At 49.5% G+C, this 22,040-nt stretch overlaps 1 protein-coding gene across 1 annotated transcript in view; it reads right to left on the reverse strand.

The window, feature by feature from the left end:
- LOC144108419 (uncharacterized) overlaps positions 1-14,395 on the reverse strand; it is a 36,818-nt gene extending 22,423 nt beyond the window's left edge. Inside the window, exons 1-4 of the mRNA XM_077641661.1 lie at positions 14,327-14,395; positions 11,240-12,072; positions 10,986-11,133; positions 10,591-10,917 (exon numbers count right to left, since the gene is read on the reverse strand). Coding sequence (XP_077497787.1) covers positions 10,591-10,917; positions 10,986-11,133; positions 11,240-12,049 — 1,285 coding nt within the window. The 5' untranslated portion in view covers positions 12,050-12,072; positions 14,327-14,395. The remainder of the gene's footprint in view (positions 1-10,590; positions 10,918-10,985; positions 11,134-11,239; positions 12,073-14,326) is intronic.
- Positions 14,396-22,040: the final 7,645 nt, after the last annotated feature.

The following is a 22,040-nucleotide window of genomic DNA, read 5'->3' on the forward strand; positions in this document are numbered from 1 at the left end:
TATTGCCCGCCATTTGAAACTCTTGCCGTGGACACTGGTTTTTGCGAGTAGTAGGATGGCTTATATATCGTTGATGCCTGCTGTGTGCCTCTTGGATGAGCGCCGTAGTGAATTAAAATGATGAAGCAGCGATTATATTGCATTTCTCCATGCCTAACGTGACATGTATTCGGTCATTCCAGCTACTATAGGTGACGCGGCGGCAGTGCGACATGGCGGACGAGGCGGTGATGGCGCCGATGTTATAACGTGCGGCTCTATAAAGCAAAGCGGCTTCTTGATGTTGTGGCACCTTTGGTGCGATTTTTAGAGTCTGGATAAGCAGCAGTAAATGATTCTTGGTTATTAATAAGATCCTATGCTTAAGTTTGGCTGCATTACAGGCTCAAAATAAATTTCATGATTGTGAGCATGGAATCGCTAGTTCGCAAGTGCCGCGCGCGCAAAAACCCCGTCGGCGTTGAAACTTGCGAACTCAGCATGGTCAAGTGCGACGAGCATTTTAAAGTGTAATTTTCTGCGCGTTCACTTTTTTTTCTTTCGGCACTCACCCGAAAGCGCAAAGAAACTACTTTAATGACCCAGACAGTCTGACGCTATATTTCGCGCCTACACGAGTGCGGCCCTTACTCGCGTAAATACGGTATGCGTATTTATTGCGGGCTGATCTTATAAGGACACAACTAAAAAAAAAATCAGCAGTTGGTAATACTGGCTATGGTCCGCTGCGTAATATTAAAATTACAATAGTCATCAAAATCAACTTTTTAATGTTGGACTGCATCAAGCAAGCCAGAAACGTCAGAAGCCTTGAGCGTACAATTTCAACGCGTGATTGACTGATTGTTTACCTAAACAGAAAAGTTTCACCAGTGGTCTACATTTTCTAACGGAGGAATTCTGTTCGGTGGCCCTGAATGTGCACGGATCTTTACTGCACATTTAATTGTATCCGATTATAGCCAGTCTGCAGCGTGCGTTGGTCACATATGCGGTAATAGAAGAGGCAATGTAGCTGTTGTTTGAAGCGGCAGTCATGGGGCCATTCAAGCTTTATAATACAGTCGAAATTAGCGCTCAAAATGTGTTTTTTTATTAGCGGGGGAAAACGCTGTGATCGAGTGAGCAGACGGCAGTTTCCAAGAAGCGTTTGCAATTATTCATCCACTTTACGCACATATCCGAGGAATGAAGGTACAATTGTGAAGTTCTGGCCATTCATATCACTCTTTAGCAATCACGTCGTGGCCAGAAAACCGTGTTTAATCTAGACCAGAATGGACTGAAGCGTGATGGCAAAATCTGTTTGCTGCAAACGTCCGCCTTAAAATATAACCAATATACTCCATATCAGCTAAGTGTTTAAGCTCTGCACTGCTTTCATGCAGCTGTAATAGGCTCAGCTGGTAGCATGAACAAAACTCCGAATATGAATGCACTGACGACACCATGTCGTGGCGTCAACAGCGTACGTCGCTGATTAACAGACGGGTCATTGTGCTGAAACTCGTTACCAATCTGCAGAATGAACTTTTTTTTTAAAGCGAAATTTATTGCCCGAGGAATCAATGACGGGTGAAGGTGTGATGAATGATGTAGTAGAGATTAAATGAATGAAAAAAGGTTAGCTGATTTGATGAAGTCCAGTAGAGAACGATGGTACGGTCCCTGCGTCCAGGCAATGTATGAAGCAGGGTTGCTTGGTGAAAGACCTGTTACCATCAGGTGCCGGATCCTTGTAGGCTTGAGAGCTGGGCGCAGTCCCACAGTAAGTGATGAATGTCGGCCTCAATGTTCTCGTGTTTACATATCGGACAGCCTGGCCGAGGAAACAATTCTCGGTACTGAGGCCACTTCCGAGTGATGGATGGTGTGAGGGTAACCCCGACCCGTATCCTACTAAGCGCAACCTCCTCTGCACGGGTAAGACCGCGGGGGAGGGTTACCGCATACGGAGGGATGAGAGCACGTGTGCGGCGCCGGAGGAGTTCCTTTCTTGATGAAAGGAGGGTAAAATTGTCCAAATGAAGGAGCTGATGCGGTGATAAATTTGTATTCGCAAGGCGGGTCGCTAAATCTGCCTGGCTTTGATAGGTCAGAAGATCCCGTGGGACCCTCTCAATACGTACTGGCTGCGGGATGCGTGCCGCGAGCCGGTGGATGTCCTGACATATCGTTGGACAGCGGCTAACACGTCGTATCAACCGGACAACTTGAAGGGCGTCAGTGCGGATGACAACGCGGGCCTCAGAGAGCATAGTTATGTCGGCCACGGAGCAGAGTGCTTCTTGAGCTGCAACGAGCACAGCACAAAAGGACGAAGGGGGTTCCGTAAGCTGAAACCAAGAGGTTTGATTCAGGGCAGGTCTGCACGTGTAGTAGGTAGCTGTTGTTGCTTTGCAGTGTTGTATGCTTGCGTCTACGTAGACAACAATGGATCCTTCAGGCAGGCAAGCATCTTGTTCCTCAAATATCTGACGAAGCAACGATGCCGGACGAGCAGATGTTCGTCGGCGATTATCTGTTGGCTTGTTGTCGCTGAGCTGTACAAACTTCCATGGGGAAAGAACTGGCGTTGGCGGGTGAAGAATGGAGTGTGACGCTGCATAAGTCCTCAGTGCATGCGTGGAGTGCGATAGACTGGTCTTAAGGCTGCGCGCTTCACGGCGCTGCTGCACCAGATCATCAATGGTATTGAGCTGCGCATTTTCTTGTAAAGCTATGATCGGTGAGATGCGGAGAAGGCACGTAATGGTCCTCATAGCCTCTCGGTTCACGGCTTCAAGGCGATCCCATTGGGCTCTTGTAAGCATGTTGAAAATGGGCGTGATAAACAATACGTGGCTGCAGAACTGCCCTCACCAACTGCCGTGCAACGAACGAGCCTGCGCCACCAGTTTTAGGGGAAATTCTTCTAATCAATCCCAAAGTCTGAATAGCTTGCCTTTTTGCCTGAGAAAGCCATGCAGTCGCTGATCCTGTTTGATGAATCACTAAGCCAAGGACTTTTACACTCGGACTTTCCTGTAGTGGGGTGCCTGATAGACAAAGACGGATTGGAGTTGCAGCAAGTTTACGGCGTCCCCAGCTGTTGGCAACTGACGTGTATGTTGTTTTATGCATGGATAGCTGAAGTCCGATGGATGAAGCGTAATTACAGGTAACATCCAAGGCAGATTAAACGGCAGCCTCCTGAGTACGGAGATCTTGGTGAGTACCCCACACCGTGATGTCGTCAGCGTACTAAAGAAATTTTAGGTCACGGATGTCATGTAAGCGCCAAGCCAGCGGGATGAAAGCAATATTAAATAACGTCGGCGACAATACTGATCCCTGGGGCACGCCACAGAGAGGAACAAATGATCCGACCGCTTCGCCGCTGAGGCGTATTGCAAATTTTCTGCCTTCCAAAAATGATTGGACAAAAATACGCACTCTCAGAAGGAGATGAAGCATGTCAATGGAGTTTAGAATGGCTGCATGACTGATGTTGTCATATGCCTTTTCAACGTCCATTGCTAAAACAGTACGCACATTGCGGCTGCGGGTAGATGACAAAACTGCAGATGCTAAGACAGCCAACACGTTCTCTGTACCAACATATGGACGAAAGCCGATTTGTGCTGGGTGATAAAAACCGTGCTGCTCTAGCCACCATGACAATTGTGTGGCTAGAATTTTCGCCGCCAGCTTGCACAGCTTAGGAGTTAAGGAGATAGGTCGCAAGTTGGCAAGATCCGTCGGAGGCTTTCCTGGTTTCGGGATAGGAATCACGCCAGCGGATTTCCAGCTCTCGGGCACTACGCCATCCAACCATACTTTGTTTATGGCGTCAAGTAGTTGAGGGCGTGCAGCGCTACACAGGTTCTTGTACACCTTGTACTGAATATTGTCCGAGCCGGGCGCTGTTTTCCGTTTCGCATCATCTAGTGTAGCCAGCAACTCAGGCATAGAGAATGGACACGCAATTCCATCTACGCCGACATCAGATGGCATTTGATATACATGCGCTGGTATGCCTGCCATATTTAAACTAGCGGCTGAAGAAGGCACAGCATCGTATTTTGGGAAAACCTTTCGCGCAGCTTCTTTGGCGAAATCATCTGGCTACAAGTTAGCCGCGAAGCATACGGTTGCCGCTGCGTCAGTCGAACGGCGACCGTGTTCCATTGTACGGAATGTTCGCCAGAGAGAGGCATTCGAGGATCTTGCAGAAAATTCCTCGCACCACGCATGCCACTGCCGCCGAGAGAGGTCGCGTTCATATTTGCGTGCCTTAGCTGCAAGATAGTGCAATTGCGTACGTGCCTGCGACGAAGTAGGGTCTCGCGTAGCAGCCAGCTCGGCTTGACGGCGTGCCGCCCACAAGTTAAGAAGGCCGAGGCCAGGTGCCGGTCGACCAACATCAGTCCAGGTGGTAGTTGCAGCACTGTTGAGCGCTGTTTGTATGCGCTCGACAAGGATTGGCGAAGAATCTGAAGAGAGATTGTCCATACAGGAGCGAAAACTGTCCCAATTGACCACAGAACATTTGTAGCGTAAATGTCGGAAATGTGAACTGTGAACACCGATGATGATAGGGTGATGATCACTTCCCCAGCAGTCTGGCTCCGTGTGCCAGGAGGGAGTACCCGGATCCGACCACCACGTCAAGTCTGGATCATAGGAAGCACTGCGAGCTTGACGCACTGGCCGTGTTGCTGTCCCAGGATGGTTGAGAAGCACAAATTGGGCATCCGTGAAGGCGTTCCGCACACGCCTGCCATGAGGGCTTGAAGTGGGGTACCGCCAATCCTGGTGAGGGGCGTTAAAGTCGCCTCCGACTAAAATCGGACACCCGGGTTACTGCCGACGGACACTTGTTAACCAACCAAGATTAATACGGGAGGAAGCACCACCGGCTGGTCTAACATAAAATGAAACGACCACATAGGTTCCCTTCTGAAGTTTCGCAGCCACTGCCACTACCTCTTGATACGACGTGCACCAGTTTTCGAGAGCAAGGCGTACATGCGAAAAACGTTAGTCCACATACACCGCCGCCTTTCCCGGGGGAGCAGCAGTTTGTACACGATGGTCTATCATTGAAGGAGACATGTAAGCACTAAAGCCTGGAATCGATGGCAAGGCGTTTGTTTCCGGTAGCAGCATGGCCCATACCTGGAGCTTGTGAATTTGTAGTCGGGTCTTGAGCTCTCCCACCTTCGTGGAAATGCCTCTGCAGTTCCACTGCAGCACACCAGCACGACTGGAACTCGCCATTTCTAGTAACTAGCCCAAGCGCGGTAGAATCACGGACGTCAGGTTGGACAACTGGTTGACCATAAACCGGAGCAAAGAAGTCGCAGAGTTGTCCAGTGGCACTGCGGTAACCTGGGAAGAGGCGGCAGGAAATGACACTGGTGGGCGGCAGGGAGGCGATGTTGCTGCACCATTGATGGATGTGGCGTATGATTCCGCTGCCCGTCTACGTCGAGCGAGCAGTTCCCGGTGTTGCCGGAGCTTGGTGACCTCCGCTAAAAGACGTGCGATTTGTTCGTCGACTGCGGCCATATCGTCCTGCGGTAGCTCAGGCACACAGCGCTGTTTTGTCGGCTGTTTTCGGAGGCGTTCTTTTCGCACAGTACCTTTAGAAGGCTGCTGAGCTGAAGGATCATGCGAGGTGTGCTCAGAGCGCTCCGGCCACTCGTCGTCATTCCACTGGAGAGCTGCGAACCGATTGGATGTCTGCAATGAAGTTATACTGTCTTGTATTGGCCACTTTCAGTAGAACACGTTCCTGGGCAAGTTGGTTTATAGCTTTAGTAGATGAAGCGCACAAAAACACAGCACACAGGAAAGGAAGACACGATACAGGCGCTTCTGTCTTGTGTATTCCTTTCCTGTGTGCTGTGGTTTTGTGCGCTTCATCTACTAAAGGTATTGGTCAATGCTTAGTCATTCGACGACGAGCCTGTTGTGTTGGCTTTTGTTTTGTCGGACAGCTTGGAGATGTTATCTCGTGGTCGTCGGATTTACAAAGACCGCATCGATAAGCCACTTTCCCTTCCGATGTACTTTCACCGTCAGCAGTGAAGGGGCAGGATTTGCGCATATGTCCAGTACGGAAGCAGTTATAGCAATATACCGCACTAGGTTTATATGGCCTAGGTCGTAAAATACAGCCATAATAGTACAGACGGGCTGGTAGTGTCAGAGGGCCTTGCAAGGTGACTATGCAAGAGCGCCCCTTTCCCATGCGTCGGGCCTGGATGACACGGTGCGTAGGACAGTACAGCTCACGCTGGAGTGCAGTTTGATCCTCAGTGGTATCGACGTTGTAGACGACGCAGCGCTGCAAGTCGGAGCCTTCAACTAAATACACTTGTACTGGCACTGAGATTTCGCTTGTCAGTGAAATACTGGTGAGCGTTTGCAGACGTTCTACGGCAGTCAGAGTCGGAAGCCACACTGCAGTGGTGTTGGACTTTGTCCTGTTTGTGAAGCACCGAAAACCTTTGGTTCCGAGGCACGCGTCAAAGTTAGCTTGTAAAATCTTGTTTGGTATATTCGTGAGGCTTTTGTTGGCCAGTGATTTAATGGTCACTTTGTAAGAAGACGATCCGTGTGTAGGGTCCACCGAGTTCTCGATCGTAAGGCAAGTGCGCTTACCTTGCACCGCCCTATGCTCTAGGTTTTGTCGCATCTGTCTCTAGGTCCTTTTGTGTTTCCTCCTTTGCCCATAATTCTCAGCCCTTGAGCCTCGAGGAATTGGTCTGCAGTGTCGGCGAACTCTTCCAATGAACACAACTTTCTGTCGCGAATAGCGCTAGCTTTGAGCTGCAACATGCTAAAAATTGCCCTGTGACAAGCTTGTCACGCATCCCTTCAAAACTCTTTTCGTGTTTGCCATATCAAGCCACCTATAGAAATAGTTGGTCAGCCTGCAGGAAAACCGCTTAGCGGTTTCAGAGTCCTCAGGTTTGGCGGTGCGAAATCGCTCACGAAAACCCTCTGCCATAAGCCTGAATCTTTGTAGAAGTGCCTTCTTGACTTTCTCGTAGTTTATAGAACCAGCAGCAGGCATTCTCCCGAACACATTCAGTGCCTCTCCGACTAAACACATGCTCAATGCCGTGGCCCATACACTACGCTCCCAGCCTTGCCCCAAAGCTATCCGCTCGAAGCGTTGCAGATATACGTCCAGATCATCTCTTAATTTTGTCATCAAAAGGAGCCATCAGCTTTCTTGGACAAGCTCTGGCCGGTCTAGGAGATTCTGTACTCGCTAAGGAACGCTGATCATTTTCCGTGATCTCAACATATCCTCCCACGACATGCGCATGATATGGCCCCTTTAATGGAGAATACCTAAGTAATCTGCTATTTACTGATGACATTGCCTTGCTAAGTCACTCAGGATATGAACTGCAAAGCATTATAAATTAGTTAGACAGGCATATCAGAACGGTGGGTCTAAAAGTTAACATGCAGAAAACCAACGTAATGTTCAACAGTCTAGCAAGGGAACACCGGTTCACAATTGGTAGCGAGCTACTGGAAGCGGTAAGGGAATAGATCTGCTTAGGGCAGGTAGTGACAGCTATACTCCGTTTCAAACGCCATGTGCAACGCTGTCAGAGCTAGCGCTATTGTTTACGCTGCCTACATCCGCGACCAAAAAGTAGTCATTTGTGGTGAGCCAAACATAGTAAATACTTTGCCTGTAGGCTTACCACATGACACATTTATTATAATTTAATAAAACGCTGTCATTAATTTATTATCATTTATTAAAACGCTGTCGCTTTTTCGTGCCATAGACCACTCGGGCACAGAACAAGCGCGGAGTAACACGCCTTTCTTTTGAAGCGAAAAGCTTCACTACGCTAGTCAACACCGCGCTTCGCTCGAGCCGGCGTATGTCGGAGCACGAGTGACGTCACGCACGACGCAGGTGGCCGCCGCGGACTCCGTCGCATTTTCGCTCTCTCTCGCTCCCCAGTCACACCGAGCCACAGGTGTTTCGCCACTATGCAGTGTCGCGCGTTTCCTCAAAATGCAACTTTCAGTTTTCTCTTTCCTTACCTCTTTTATTCCTTCCTTTACGGCATGGTTAGGGTGAGCCGACGGCGTTCATAGAATTCATTTGCATTGACAACTTTGCAAAGGCTGTTCATTTTCACAAAATGAAAGACGCACAACCGGCTCCGTGGTCAGTGGAGACCTCAATCTTGCTTTCATGTACATGGCGTTGGCGTCAAATGCCTGCTTTGATTGCTTTCCGTACACTGGATAGGCAGTGCGCCCTCCCTGCCACCCTGGGAGGTCGCGTGCAGGTTATGGTTGATCGCGAGAGATTATACGCCAAATGAACGCTGCGGCCAGATGCCGCATGTCAGCCACAACGCTGTCAACACTAATTCATTCATTCCACATCTCTATCTCTCTCACCACGAATCAAAGCACGAATGAGGCGTCCACGTATCCAGGGGGCCAGTTATGAACCCTTCCTTTGCTCAAAGCCATCGCCGTCTAGAACATTGTCAACGCCAACGAACGCAGTGAACGCCAATATCTTTCGCTTTGGATATCCTGGATTAGCTCAGCTAATCTAGATTAATTTTTTTTTCCCGTCCGGACTATTTCCGTACCTTTCACAGCGTTGCGCCTGATGTATAAAACGGAGTATAATCCGGATCATACTAAAAGGATAAGAATAGGGTGGAGCGCATATGGCAGGTTCACTCAGATACGAATGGCAGTTTACCAATATTCCTCAAGAGGAAAGTGTAAAAATTGAAAATTCGTTTTTGGGGAAAGGAAATGGCGCAGTATCTGTCTCACATCGGCAGACACCTGAACCGCTCCGTAAGGGAAGGGAGTGAAAGAAGGAAGAGGCGCAGTAGTGGAGGGCTCAGGAATATATTCGACCACCTGGGGGATCCTGGAACTTTCCTGTCCATCTGCTTGGTCTGCTGTCGCACTCGGCACATCACTCACGTGACCTTTTCGTCCGCGCTCCGGTCTAGTAGACCGTGGTTACCGCTCCAAACAAGATGTTCAGACAAGACACCCCACCGAGGTACGGCCTCTTGGTGGGTACACGAATAATGGCACGGTTTCACCGCGAGATTTTAGGCGATTTTCAGTGACTAGTTAAAATTAGATTCTTGTTTCCTCCGATATCGCACTGCTTCCTTCTTACAATATGGCATTTTCTTTTCGAATATGATCTCACGACACGAGTTTCGGTCAGTTAAAAACGTCGAGGCAGGGTATACAAGGCACGGGTATCCTTTTCAGAAGCTGCTGTTTCTCTGAAAAGGGGACTGGAGTCTCATTAGCTCCTGAACTCCGTAGCTCCTGCAATGCGCGACTAAGTCCTCGCACAGCAGCAAACACGAAAGGGTTCGCGCAAGTGCCAGGGAGGAGTACACAGAACGCAAAGAAATAAGTTTTATTTGGAACATAACGACGCTTGGCAGCTTGCTCGTGGAAACCAACGTCCACCTGCACGGGCCACAGCACCTGCACACACGCCACCCCCAACAAGGGACACCCACCTATACCACACTGCTGCTACGTGTGTAGAGGGTTCGCGTGCAATGTGTTCTATGGCCAAATCCACCAGTCATTGACACCAAGCGCAAGCCTGGCAATCGAGCCGAACTAATGACTAGTGAAGCTGGCCGCTTGAGTGAAATTATTGTTCCGAGTCTCATAGAGTTATGTTTTACGTTGTGACTTATTTTTGAGTGTAAATGTTGGCATGCTGTTGACAACCGCTATTCCCCGTGTAGTGAAGTGTATAGAGACGAGCAATGAAATTATTCGTGTTGGGTATCTTGCAGCCATGCGCTCTCTCTCTCTCTCACACACACACACACGCACACAGACAGGCACACAAGCATCCATTCACATTTGCTGACCCCGTGTCAAAATCGTGTAAAAACACTAGAAACCCCACCAATTCCCCATTTATTTCATGTTGTACACGGCAAATACAGAGCAATACAAGCACATTTAGAACGCACAGTTAAGATTAAAACCCTAATAACCGAGCAGTTAACCTACAGAAATTTAAAAAAAAAGCTTTGAACTTCGAAGGCCACTGAGCGAAACTGGCCATCGAAGAGGAGTCTTCACTGATGCTTGACCCAACAGCACGATGCAAAAATTGCGCGCGACGCGAAAACCGAACGAGTGAAGACCGCAAGCTAGAAGTAACGTGGCCAGGCACCCTCAGAAAATCAGGACGCGAACTCACCTTGTTCAGGGCGGCTCCAGGATCCAGAAAACCGAAAGCGGATCGCGACTAAGCGCCGACGATTGAACGACACATGACACCCGACAAATGACTGGACGTCTTCTGGGAAGCCTCCGTGCGGGAAGCAGCAGGCGAAATTAACTTTACTGCTGTCTAATTTGTACAGAGTATGGCGATACAGACAAATGCAAAACATTGCGTCTCACAGCTCCCTAGCAGAGTATACAAAATAAAAGGTGGTCTCGGAACAAAGGGAGAACAAAGCGTTGCACAGTGAAATTACAGCCCAAAGACAGGGCAGCTTAACCAGAGACCGGCTTTCAAAGGGGCCCGATGCAAACGTAGCATGTGCACAGCCCCCGGCGTTGCAAGAAAAGCTGAACCCCGAATCACCACAGAGGCTAGGATCACCGTGGGGCAAACGTGACACAGAAAAAAAATGTGCAGGTGGGTTGGGTGGTCAGGGACGGGATACGTACCATGAGATGGTGTCGACTGCTGATAACCGGACGGGCCGGCGATAGCAGGAACGCCGGACGCGTCCGTGGCTGCCATGGCGGTGGACGCGCTGTCCCCGGATAGCGCGGCGGCTGGGGAGGCGGCGACCACAGGTGCTATGGTCTTGTCATCGTATGGTGTTAAACTATTTGGTGACGGCTTGATGTCTACTGCAAATGACAAGTTACGAGGCGGTGTCAGCAACAGGGCCGAGAAACTTGAGCAAAACTTTGTTTACCTTGACTTATGATAGACATGTCTGAAGGCAGTGAAGGTTGAGCAGGAAGAAGGGCAGAGTTGTCGGATGTGGACCCTGTGTAAGCAGACAGCTGTGACTCGTCCCCTACAGCTTGTAACGATGAGGCAACATCTGGGAACACTGGAACCTGAGAAGAAATAAAAAAGGCGTATCGCAAGAACTCAGAACATGTTTGGCAATTGTTACGGGCACAGACTTTTAAACGGGGAGCACAGCAGCAAGGGGCCACCTACGTTCTCGGTCGACGTAGATTCCTCCATAACGTCCAAAGGCTGCACATCGAAGTCCGCATCGTCGCCTTCAACCGCGTTGTCCACAATCGAGTCCTGAGTATGCTGAGAGATGCTGGCCTGAACACTTGAACCGTGACGAGCGCCTGAAGGCACGGCAGTAGACGACGCCACATTGGAAGGCCGACTCGAAGGAGACGTGGCGGGAGGGTTGGTCATGTGATCACTAGACATTCTACCGTCCTCAATAATTTCGGGACTGTCGGGCACCTTGATACGCGTCGCCGGCGGAGCGTCTTCAGAGTCGCTCTTGTTGGAGTCGCTAGATGAGCGCCGCCGAGGCCGGCGGCTTCTCTTCCTTTTACTGAGCGGCGGAGATTCGGCACGCGGCGAACCCACGGGTCCAGCGTCTGCAGCACCGTCCACACAGGTCAAGAATTCACCATTTTTGTTCTCGTTGGTGTCCTCCACGAGACCCTTGACCTTCAGAATCTCGGCAGTCTTGAAAAGCGCCATGAGATCCTCCTGCGACACGTCCACCTCACCGCGGTACATGAACTCGACTATCGCCCTCAAGTCCGTGTAGCGCATGTCCTTCAGTATCACAATAGGATGCTTGCAGGGATTCTCGGCAAAAAGCGCTTGAAAAAAAGGGCTGCAGGCGGAGAGGACCATCTTGTGTGCCTTCAGCGATAGACCTTCGCACGCCAGCGTAACGTCCACCAGAGCTTCGTTAGACAGCATTTGATAGAACACGGCCAGCATGTTGGACTGGTGGTTGTTCCACTTCAGGCAGAACTGTTGGGATCCCATCGTCGTCCGAAGTGGATGCGCGGCTGCAAAGGAAAAAAATTGCTATACGCTCCCGTAGAACAGCCATGCGGCACTCAAATCTACAACGACGCGGATCAAGCTGTAAAACTGGCTGAAAGCACAAAATCCTCAAATTCACGTCAAAAACGCAAAGAAGCCAACAAAAACGCCAGTGTCGGCGTCAAAAATTATAAACCCACTCGTAATAGAAATGGGCCTAATACTTTTGTCGCAAGTCCGTGCGGCCTGGGGATAATTAAGAATGGCGAACGCCAGGTTGACAAGACGCCACGCCTGTCTTCCGTCATTAAGCTGGCCTCCCCGCCTCCCTCATGCAAATGTTCACTCGAATGGCCATATTGGCTTCCGCAGAAAATATTTCCACCGGGCAAGTTAACGTACAAAATTTTACATAGCCGCAAAACTCGCGCCTAAAGACCTGGAACAATGAACCCCACCACTCTAGATATTGCCTAAAATCTTGTAACTGGCGTATCAAACGCGAACTCCGCAATCCAGACGCGGCGAAGGGCACGGAACTTACTAAAAATATGGAACGAGGCCAAATTTCTTTGAATATTACAAAACGGCCGCTCAGGAAAGCTGAAAACTCGGCATTTACCGCACGGAACAGTTGCGGCGAGGAGCGTCAGTCAACGCTCGGCACGAACGCAGTTGTCGGGAAAGTGTCGTAGAACTAAAAAATATATACCTCATTGAGACCAGAACGGTATTCCACTTCGCGGAATTGTTGAAAATGCTTCAGAACGGCAGTCTAGCTTCAAAAAAAAAAAAACCAAGGCGTAAAACTATCAACGGTCTTCCCGAGGAACAAAGCGCAGGACTGAAAAAAAATTCATGCAAAAGTGCCACAAAAACCCATCTAAAATAGAGAAATAGTTGACTAAAGCAAGAATGATAATTGTACTAAGGCAAAATTTGTTGAAGTTAACAATGAACACTTCCCAAGAGGAATCGAACATTTAAGCCTAACATACCCATACAGGACTAGGCGTTCGCGTTGCAGCGGCTCACCGCAGATGCGGCCTCACAGCACGGCGCCTTCGGGTCTACTCACGACGCAAGGGCTGCCCGCCGGCGGGTAGTAAGCAAATACAAGTGGCGCCAATAACCGCATCGGCCAATAAGCGCCCTCGACGTGCTGTCCTCTAATGGCGGAAACCTCAATAAACGCTAAAAAAAGGCGACCAAACGCGACGTCAGCGAACAATCTTCTTAACGGTGATACTTTGTGTAGTTATGATGAATTTGCGCTATTATAGATCAATAAAGAGAGTAGTTATAGCCGCAAAACTCGCGCCTAAAAAGCTGAAACAATGAACCCCACCATTCTAGATATTCCCAAAATTTTGTAACATGCCTATCAAACGCGAACTCCGCAAGCCAGACGCGGCGAAGGGCACGGAACAGATTAAAAAGATTGAATGCTGCAAATTAACGAGTCGAACGCGACGAGGCAAAATTTCTTTGAATATTCCAAAACGGTCACTCGAACCTCCAAGAAAAAAAAAAACGAATATCCGTAAGCAGAATTTTTGAACTGTCAGAAGAGCGCTCACAATTATATGCAGAAAACGCGTATACATGCTATCAATGGCAGAAAGCAGAAGTAAATCAGGAATGCAATTTTACTAGCCTGGAACTCCCTAAAACGGAACCGCAAAGCTCCCGCCCGCGCAAATACGGTCGAATATGGCGGACGCTTCTCCCCAGAACAAAGGCTCTACAGCGAGGCCTAGCAACGGGCGAGGCACGGCGTCTGGCCGCCATTAGACAGGGCCTCACCAACTACACCTCAAATATTTTAGAACGCCCCTCAAAATTGGTATGGAACCTGAAAACGCAGCACCTACCCCCGAAGGACGCCAGGAACGCGGAAAAACTCGGCATGTACCCCACGGTACAGTCACGGCAAGGAGCCTCATTCAACGGCCTGCACGAACGCAGATATCAGGAAAGTGTCGTAGAACTAAAAAAAATACCTCACTGACACGAGAACGGCACTCCACTAAGCGGAATTTGCTGAAAATACTTCGGAACGGCAGTCTAGCTTCAAAAAACCAAGGCGTAAAACTATCAACGGTCTTCTCGAGGAGGAAAGCGCCCGACTGAAAAAAGTCCCGCAAAAATGCCAAAAACCCAAATAAATGAACAATAGTTGACTAAAGCAAGAGTTATAATTATACTAAGGCAAAATTTGTGAAAATTAGCTATGACCGAGTCCCAAAAGGAATCGAACATTTAAGCTTTACATACCCGTACAAGACTAGGCGTTCGCGTTGCAGCAGCTCAGCGCAGATGCGGCCTCACAGCACGGTGTCTTCGAGTGAAGTGACGGGCAGCCGGCGGGAGGCAATCAAACGCCAGTGGCGCCAGCAAGCGCCTCGGCCAATCAGCGTCCTCGCCGTGGTGCCCTCTAATGACGGAAACCTTAATCAACACTAAAAAATTGGAGGATAATATTTCGTTTTTTGAGGAAAGGAAATGGCGCAGTATCTGTCTCACATATCGTTGGACGCCTGAACCGCGCCGTAGGGGAAGGAAAAAAGGAGGGAGTTCAAGAAGAAAGGAAGAAAGAGGGGCCGTAGTGGAGGGCTCCGGAATAATTTCGACCACCTGGGGATCTTTAACGTGCATTGACATCGCGCGGCACACGGGCGCCTTCGCGTTTTGCCTCCGTAAAAACGCAGCCATCGTGGTCGGGTCCGAACCCGGGAACTCCGGATCAGTAGCCGAGCGCCCTCACCACTTAGGCTTCGTCTTTAAGAGAGACGCGACCGGGTGTCGCAGCGTTGCCGAAGGGTACACGGAGCGCCAACGCCTGTTCAGCGCGACGCGTGACCCGATGGACAATTTAAGGAAACGACGCCTGTCTCACATATCTCCGTGGACACCCGAACCGGGCCTTAAGGGAAGGAAATTGAAATGAAAATTGGTTTTAGGGGAAGGAAAGGACGCCCTTTCTCAAAATTCTATTCCCTTACGGCGCGTTCAGGTGTCCACCGAGATGTGCCATTTTTAGCTCACGGCCAAAGACGCCGACGACACCGCCTTCTCGGCGACACGAGTTCCTTAACGCTGTCGCGTTAATACGCCAGTCCCTTTAACGGGTACCGACATCGATGTTCGATCAAAGCTGCACTTATCTCCCCGCATCCAGCGTCCTAGTACCAAGCGTCCATTGCCAGTGAGCCTGCGTTCATGCCAACACTGCTTCGTTTACCAGATAATGCACGTGGTGACTTGGTCCGATTTGCTCTTGGTTTGTGAATAGCGGTATACTGACCAATATCAATGAGCAGTGCCAGAAATTAAGACACCAAGGCTGACAATGCAAAAGATGCTCTATTTCGAAAAAAAAAAACGCTCGAGCAAGTCTTGACATACTGTAAGGAGTACAGTCACTCTAGACGCAACGTTGACACAGCTAGTGCAATTCATCAGGATATTCTAGCCCTCCATTCTCCGTTGGTCAGACGTGAAGGCATGCTGGTGTCCTGCTCGATCTGGACGGCGGCCCAGTCCTGATACAGCTCATGTTGTCGCGTGACCCATGACGGGTATCGGGGACCTGATCACGGCGCATACCTTGAGAGCCATCCCAAAGGTCATGCCCATGGTATTATGTGGTAGTCCTCAGTAAGCACTCGCAAAGCATTCCTGTCGGTTTCCTGGGCACTGAATTCTTCGACACATTGTGTGCAGCTTTGACTTGTCGTGATGTAGGCAATAGCACTCGCAACCGTACAGCCACGCGTGTTCTCGGCAGCCAGCAACGCTAGATGCTCCAGCACTTGCTCCTGATTCAGTTCCTCGTGGTTAACCATGTCCGCCTCTGGATTAGGCTCAGCAGTGTCGATCCTGACAGCTGCCGGCGTAAGATTCCTCACGCCCGAGTCCTCCTGCATAGAGTAAATATGCTGACTCTAGAGCAAAAGCTCCACATTCTTACAACAGCAGTGGCAGCCATTATGGCAACGCATCAGTAGCCAAATTTAGTGCCTGTATATTCGAGGCACTATGGCCAAACATTAAAATGCAGACTAAATACAGGGCGTACTTAATAGCGTTAATTCTGCAAATAACAGCGCCAGTTTTTATAATCTAAGCACTATGGCCGAATATTTTCTGCAGACAAAATACAGCGCGTGCTCACCCGCGTCCTACGTCTCCGATCACGCGACCACGTGATTATAACTAGTACCTCGATAGCAGCATTGAAACCCTTTTAAGATCCCGTGGTGCTCAAATGGGCAAAAAAATATTTTCCTTAATAATCCTTAAGCGGAAACGCAGCCACACAATTTTTACTTGGAAGGTGGTGGTGGCGGTGGTTTTTATTAAAATAATAGCAAAAAGGAAGGAAAAGATTTTTGCTAACCCCGGCATCTGCGGTCGATACTGACGCACCTGAGCTGCGGGCAGCGGAAATAAAGGATAGCAGGCAGAATGGAGAAATGAAGTGAAAGAGGTGGGGGACAGGAAGAGAGGATATGGGGAGAAGCAATATATACAAACTATTTACACAATAAAAAATGTGTCCAGGTTGTGCGCGTGATTAGTTCATGTTGGAGGAATTAAAACACGCACAACACTCTGTTGTCTACAACTGGACTGGGGCGTCCAGTTATCAATCGTTCAATGTAGAACTCGCGGAGCTTTCGGTCACTGCGTGTAACTACCTGACAGAGAACAGACGGGACGTCAAGCCCGTTTGTTCGAGGAATGCACAGAGGCTCACCAAGGTTCGCTCACGAGTGAGCCCACTGCCCTGTGGCCACATTAGCGTCTTGAGGGAGTCTGGTAGTATGCCCAGTGCCCTATATGCCGCAAGCATATCGCGACGAGCATCGGCGAGCGCGGCACAGTGAAGGAGCAGGTATACTAGCGTTTCCACTGTACCGCATTCGTCACACACATCACTCATCGCGATTCCGTGACGCTCCCGTCGTTCCCCGGATCACACGCAGCCAATGCGCGCGCGGAGGATCATTACACGTTGCGACCGTGTAAGTGGGCGACAGCCGGTGATGCTGTCGATGCGGTCGCCTCCTACGATGCATGGGTCGGAAGGCTGCTTTCGGAGATGGTCGTGGATGGCCGCACGCACGTCTTCCAGCGCATCAGGCAGACCGCTGGCAGATAGTTGATGTGCAGCGGTCGCGAGGTCGTCAGCTTCTTCGTTGTCGGCGATGCTGCAGTGACCGGGCACCCACTGTGCACGCACGACACATCCTCTCTGCTGCGGAAGGCGCAGAGAATTAATTTTTTGTACAGGCATGATGCCGGGGGAATATTTTTCGCCGCTGCCCGTCGTTCGAACCCGACCGCGGCGGCTGTGTTTTTATGGAGTAAAAACGCTAAGGCGCCCGTGTGCTGTGCGATGTCAGTGAACGTTAAAGATCCCCAGGTTGTCGAAATTATTCCGGAGCCCTCCACTACGGCACCTATTCTTCCTTTCTTCTTTCACTCCCTCCTTTATCCATTACCTTACGGCGCGGTTCAGGTGTCCAAAGATATATGAGACAGATACTGCGCCATTTCCTTTCCCAAAAAACCAATTATTATTATTGCTGCCCGTCGCGTCCCCTTGAAGAAATAATAATAATAATTTGTTTTGGGGGAAAGGAAATGGCGTGGTATCTGACGTGGTGTTCTTGCTGACGTGTTCTTGCTGGTGCTTGGCTTCGAGCTCAACTGTGGTTCCCTGGTGGTGCCTACGTGGTCATCTCTGGTGAGGCCGTTCTCTGTGGGGGATTTGGCCAGGTCTCAGGTTAGGTCTGTAGGCCAGGTTAATGTGCATTTGAGGGTGCGTTTGGCTTAGGTATGTCGCTGACCTCCCCGGGTGGAGGGACGGCAACCTGGTTTGCCAGCTTGCCCACCCAAAGCTTGCCGCTAGAAAATTTTCGTAAAAATGGAATTGACATCATCCCTGTGGCTTTCGTGCCGATCGGTGAGGGAACGATCAAGATGAAAAGCCCCAAGGTCCTTCAGCAGGAGCTAAGATCTCTCACTACCCACTACCTCCAGATCTCTGAGGTGCGACCGTTCGGCCGGAGAGGCATTGTTTGCAGGTCCGCTGACATTGATTGTGTCACAGACCTGCTCCAGTGCAAAATATTTCAGTCCTTAGCGGTTAAAGCCTTCATACCGGAACAGCTCGCATGTTCCAAAGGTATTGTTCGTGGCGTGGACCCAGCATCTTCCCCGCAGGATATACTGAAGGAGTTTCAGGATGCAGGTGTGGGGGTTCTTTCTGTCTACCGGTGCAGTAGAGAATTCAATGGTGTGCGTGTTGCGACAGAGTCAGTTATCACTACGTTTGCTGGTTCCTCCTGTCCTTCTGAACTCAAGGTTTGGCCGATAGTGTATCGTGTGGACCCTCTGCAGCCCCGTCCTCTTCAGTGCAACAACTGTTGGCGTTTCGGTCACAGTGGTAAAGCGTGTAAGTCGGCGACCCGCTGCCGGGTTTGTGGAGAAGGGCATTCAGATGACAGCTGCGCCTCTGATCAGCCCCAGTGTTGCCTATGCAAGGGCACCCACTCAGCTGATGATGTCAACTGCTCGAAACGAGCCGACGAACAAAGCCTGCTCGATATCATTCAAGCGAAACGATGTTCGAGAGCAGATGCTTATGCACTTCTGGATCGGAGGGGTAATACATATGCCAGCCGTGCGCGAAGCTCTGTTGCTGATATACCGTCAAGTTTGACTACTTCAATAGTGTCCTCAGTAGAACAGGCTCTTTCTGTGGTGGTCGAGCGAATGCTGGGCAGTTTCACCGAGGCTCTATCTCAACTTGTTGCTGGCCAATCTCTGCCTACTGAATCACATGTTTCGGCGGCTACGCCGGCATCACTCCCGAGTGCTGCTAGTAAGAATCATTCCATGTCGCCTCCTACCGTGCCCCAAGTACCGCCTGCCAACAGCGCTCCTGACAGTGTCGCTCACGTAGATCCTTGTAGTATGGACGTTGAAATGCTCACCACTTCCCAGAAGTGTCGAGCTTCTTCCTCACCCTCGAAGTCAGCTGTTCCGCAAGTCAAAGCAAAGAAAGGACCCCCCAAATTAATTCCCCAGACTGATGTGCTGAAGGAGGCTGTTGATGCCTCTTTAACCAGTCGATAATCATGGCGGGTCTAAAAGTTATGCAGTGGAATTGTCGCTCCGTACTTTCTTCTTTACCGGATCTTGAATTACTTCTTCATAAACATAATCCAGATATTGTGATTTTACAAGAAACGTGGCTCTCACCACTTAAATCATTCACATTTAAAAAATTTCGTGTTTTCAGGGTAGATCGCGTTAATGGCAGGGGTGGTGGGTTAATAACTATGATCTCTACGAAAATATGTCACCGGGCATCAATCTCGCAGACAGTTATGCGCCCTGACTGTGAGTTGTTGGCGGTTGAAATCTCCCTTCCACAGTGCGCCAAAGTCACTATTGCTAACGTCTACTTCCCAATCGGTGTTCACAGGACAGACTGTTTGGACACCTTACTGAGCGGCGCAAACAGCACAGTCATCGCAGGAGATTTTAATTCGCACCACAGTGCCTGGGATAGTCGCTCTGACTCCTGCGGCCAGCTTCTGTGGTCCTGGATGTCAATGAATGCAGTGCGCTGCTGTAATTCCGAAGCAGTAACCTTTATGCGTGGAGGATCCCGTTCAATCATAGATTTAACATTAGCATCTCGTGGGGTTGGCGTATCTGCATGGTCAACTGAAGAATCAGGTACATCTAGTGACCACTTTCCAATAACCTTTTCTATTATATCCTCGCCTATCAGAAAAGGTGGTGCAACCATGAAATTTCTAAACCACATTATGTACAAAAAATTGATATCTGCCTCACTCCCCTCCATAGTTAGCTCAGGTCGAGCACAAAGAGCTCAGCGGACAATTACCTTTCTGCAAGATGCTGCTGAGAGTTCTGTATTCTCGGTGTGCACTACTGCTCCTGCCAGACAGCCGTCTCCTTGGTGGACGGAGGAGTGCGAGAAAGCTTATCGTCGTAGAAAAGCAGCCTGGAAAAGCCTTTCCTATAATCAGAGCCCAGCTAATTGGATAAATTATAAGTTCTTCTCTGCATGTTTCAAACGAACTGTTAAAAAGGCAAAGGAGGATTATAATCAAAACTTAAACACGTATCTCTCAAAACCCCAGAATAAGAAGGCTCTCTATAGATTCATGGCGCAGAATAACAGCTCTCCGGCCTCCAATCGCATAAGGTCAATGGTAATGTCTCCGCAGGAGGCTAAGCAAAACCTTGAACGCATCGCGCAGGGGCTGGCCTTACGTTTCCAGGTACAGAAAGCAGAACCTTTGCACACTCTCACCCCCAGCTCGGACTATCCTGAGGTCGACGTGTCGGAGCTCCTGCAAATTGTTTCCTCGATGCACTCTGCTGCTCCGGGATCTGACGGGATTACTGTGGGCATGTTAAAGATTTTAGCGCACGACTTTCCAACTCACCTTCTAGATATTGTAAATGCGTCATTGGAAACCTCTTGGATTCCTCACAGTTGGAAAATTGCGAAAATAATTTTACTTTTAAAAAATGCAGACAATGGATTTCAATTAGACAATATTCGGCCGATTGCTTTAACCTCAAATTTAGTAAAGCTAATAGAAAGAGTAGTACACAGTCGCCTCACAAAGCATGTTCATCATATTAACGGCCTCAGCCCCGCACAGATTGGCTTTCGTCGCGGTTGTTCCATATGGTCCGCGCATGTGGATCTCGAGAGCCGAATACGACTCTCAATGCGCCAGAGAGAAGTTTCGGCCTTGGTGACGCTTGACGTTGCGAAGGCCTATGACAGCGTGGAGCACACAGTCCTCATTAACAAGCTTGCTCAACTACAACCACCGCATTACCTCTACGCCTGGATTTGTGAATTTCTAAAAGATAGATTTTTCTTCTGTACAGACGGATCTTTTTGTTCTAATACCTATGGTCAATCAAGAGGTGTGCCGCAAGGCTCTGTTCTTTCTCCGCTGCTTTTCAACATATTAGTTCGGGACATCCCCATTCATCCTAACGTTACAGTTTATGTATACGCAGATGATATAGCTTTTTTCGCATCAGCAAATGATATTCATGTGCTCTACGGGTATTTGCAGGCATATCTGAATGCTCTTGAAGTCTGGTTGGACCAAATCAATTTATCACTTAATGTCAGCAAATGCGGCGTGCTGGTATTTCCACCCGACGCTCCTATGTACATCTCGCTAGCCTACCGCTCCACTCCAATTCCGCAGGTGGAGTCGGTTAAATACCTAGGTGTTACTTATGACCAAAATTTGGACTGGCGACACCATATTAAGAATAATGTTATTAAAGGGGAACGTGCACTGGGCCGTTTGACCCGAGTTGGCAATAAAAAGTTTGGCATGCGTCGTGACACGCTACTGTTGCTCTATAAGGCTTATATGAGACCGATTCTGGAATTTGGTTGCCCCTTGTTCTCTCGTAGCGCGAACTACAAGCTGCAGCCATTAGCCTTACTGGAAAGACGTGCCCTACGGCTATGCCTCGGGCTCCCAAAATCAGCTTCCAACGCTGTCCTTTATCTGGAAGCGCGTATCCCCAACCTCTATTCCCGCTTCCAACTTCTAACAGTGCGTACTTTCCTCAAGTCTTTTGACCCGGCCCCAGGCGTTAGTGTTCCAATTTTTGTATCCCAACCACACCTTTTTTTGACTAATCACTGGCCACGTTATCAGCTTCCGCAAGTTAGGTTCACGCAGAATCTGTTAGCTCCGCTTCAGGTTGATCTGATCTCCTTGCAACGAGTTGCTGACACGCAGGCTGATCCCGTCTTCTATTACGACTTTATTTTCCCGTCCCATGCGAAGCATATGCCCGCACATACCCTAAATGGTCTTCTTTCTGAACACCTACAGAATTTTCCACATCATACTGTTCTCTCCACTGATGCCTCCGGCAGCTGTGAGAAGGCGGC

The sequence above is a fragment of the Amblyomma americanum genome, chromosome 10 (assembly GCF_052857255.1).
Source record: "Amblyomma americanum isolate KBUSLIRL-KWMA chromosome 10, ASM5285725v1, whole genome shotgun sequence".
Lineage (NCBI taxonomy): Eukaryota > Metazoa > Arthropoda > Arachnida > Ixodida > Ixodidae > Amblyomma > Amblyomma americanum.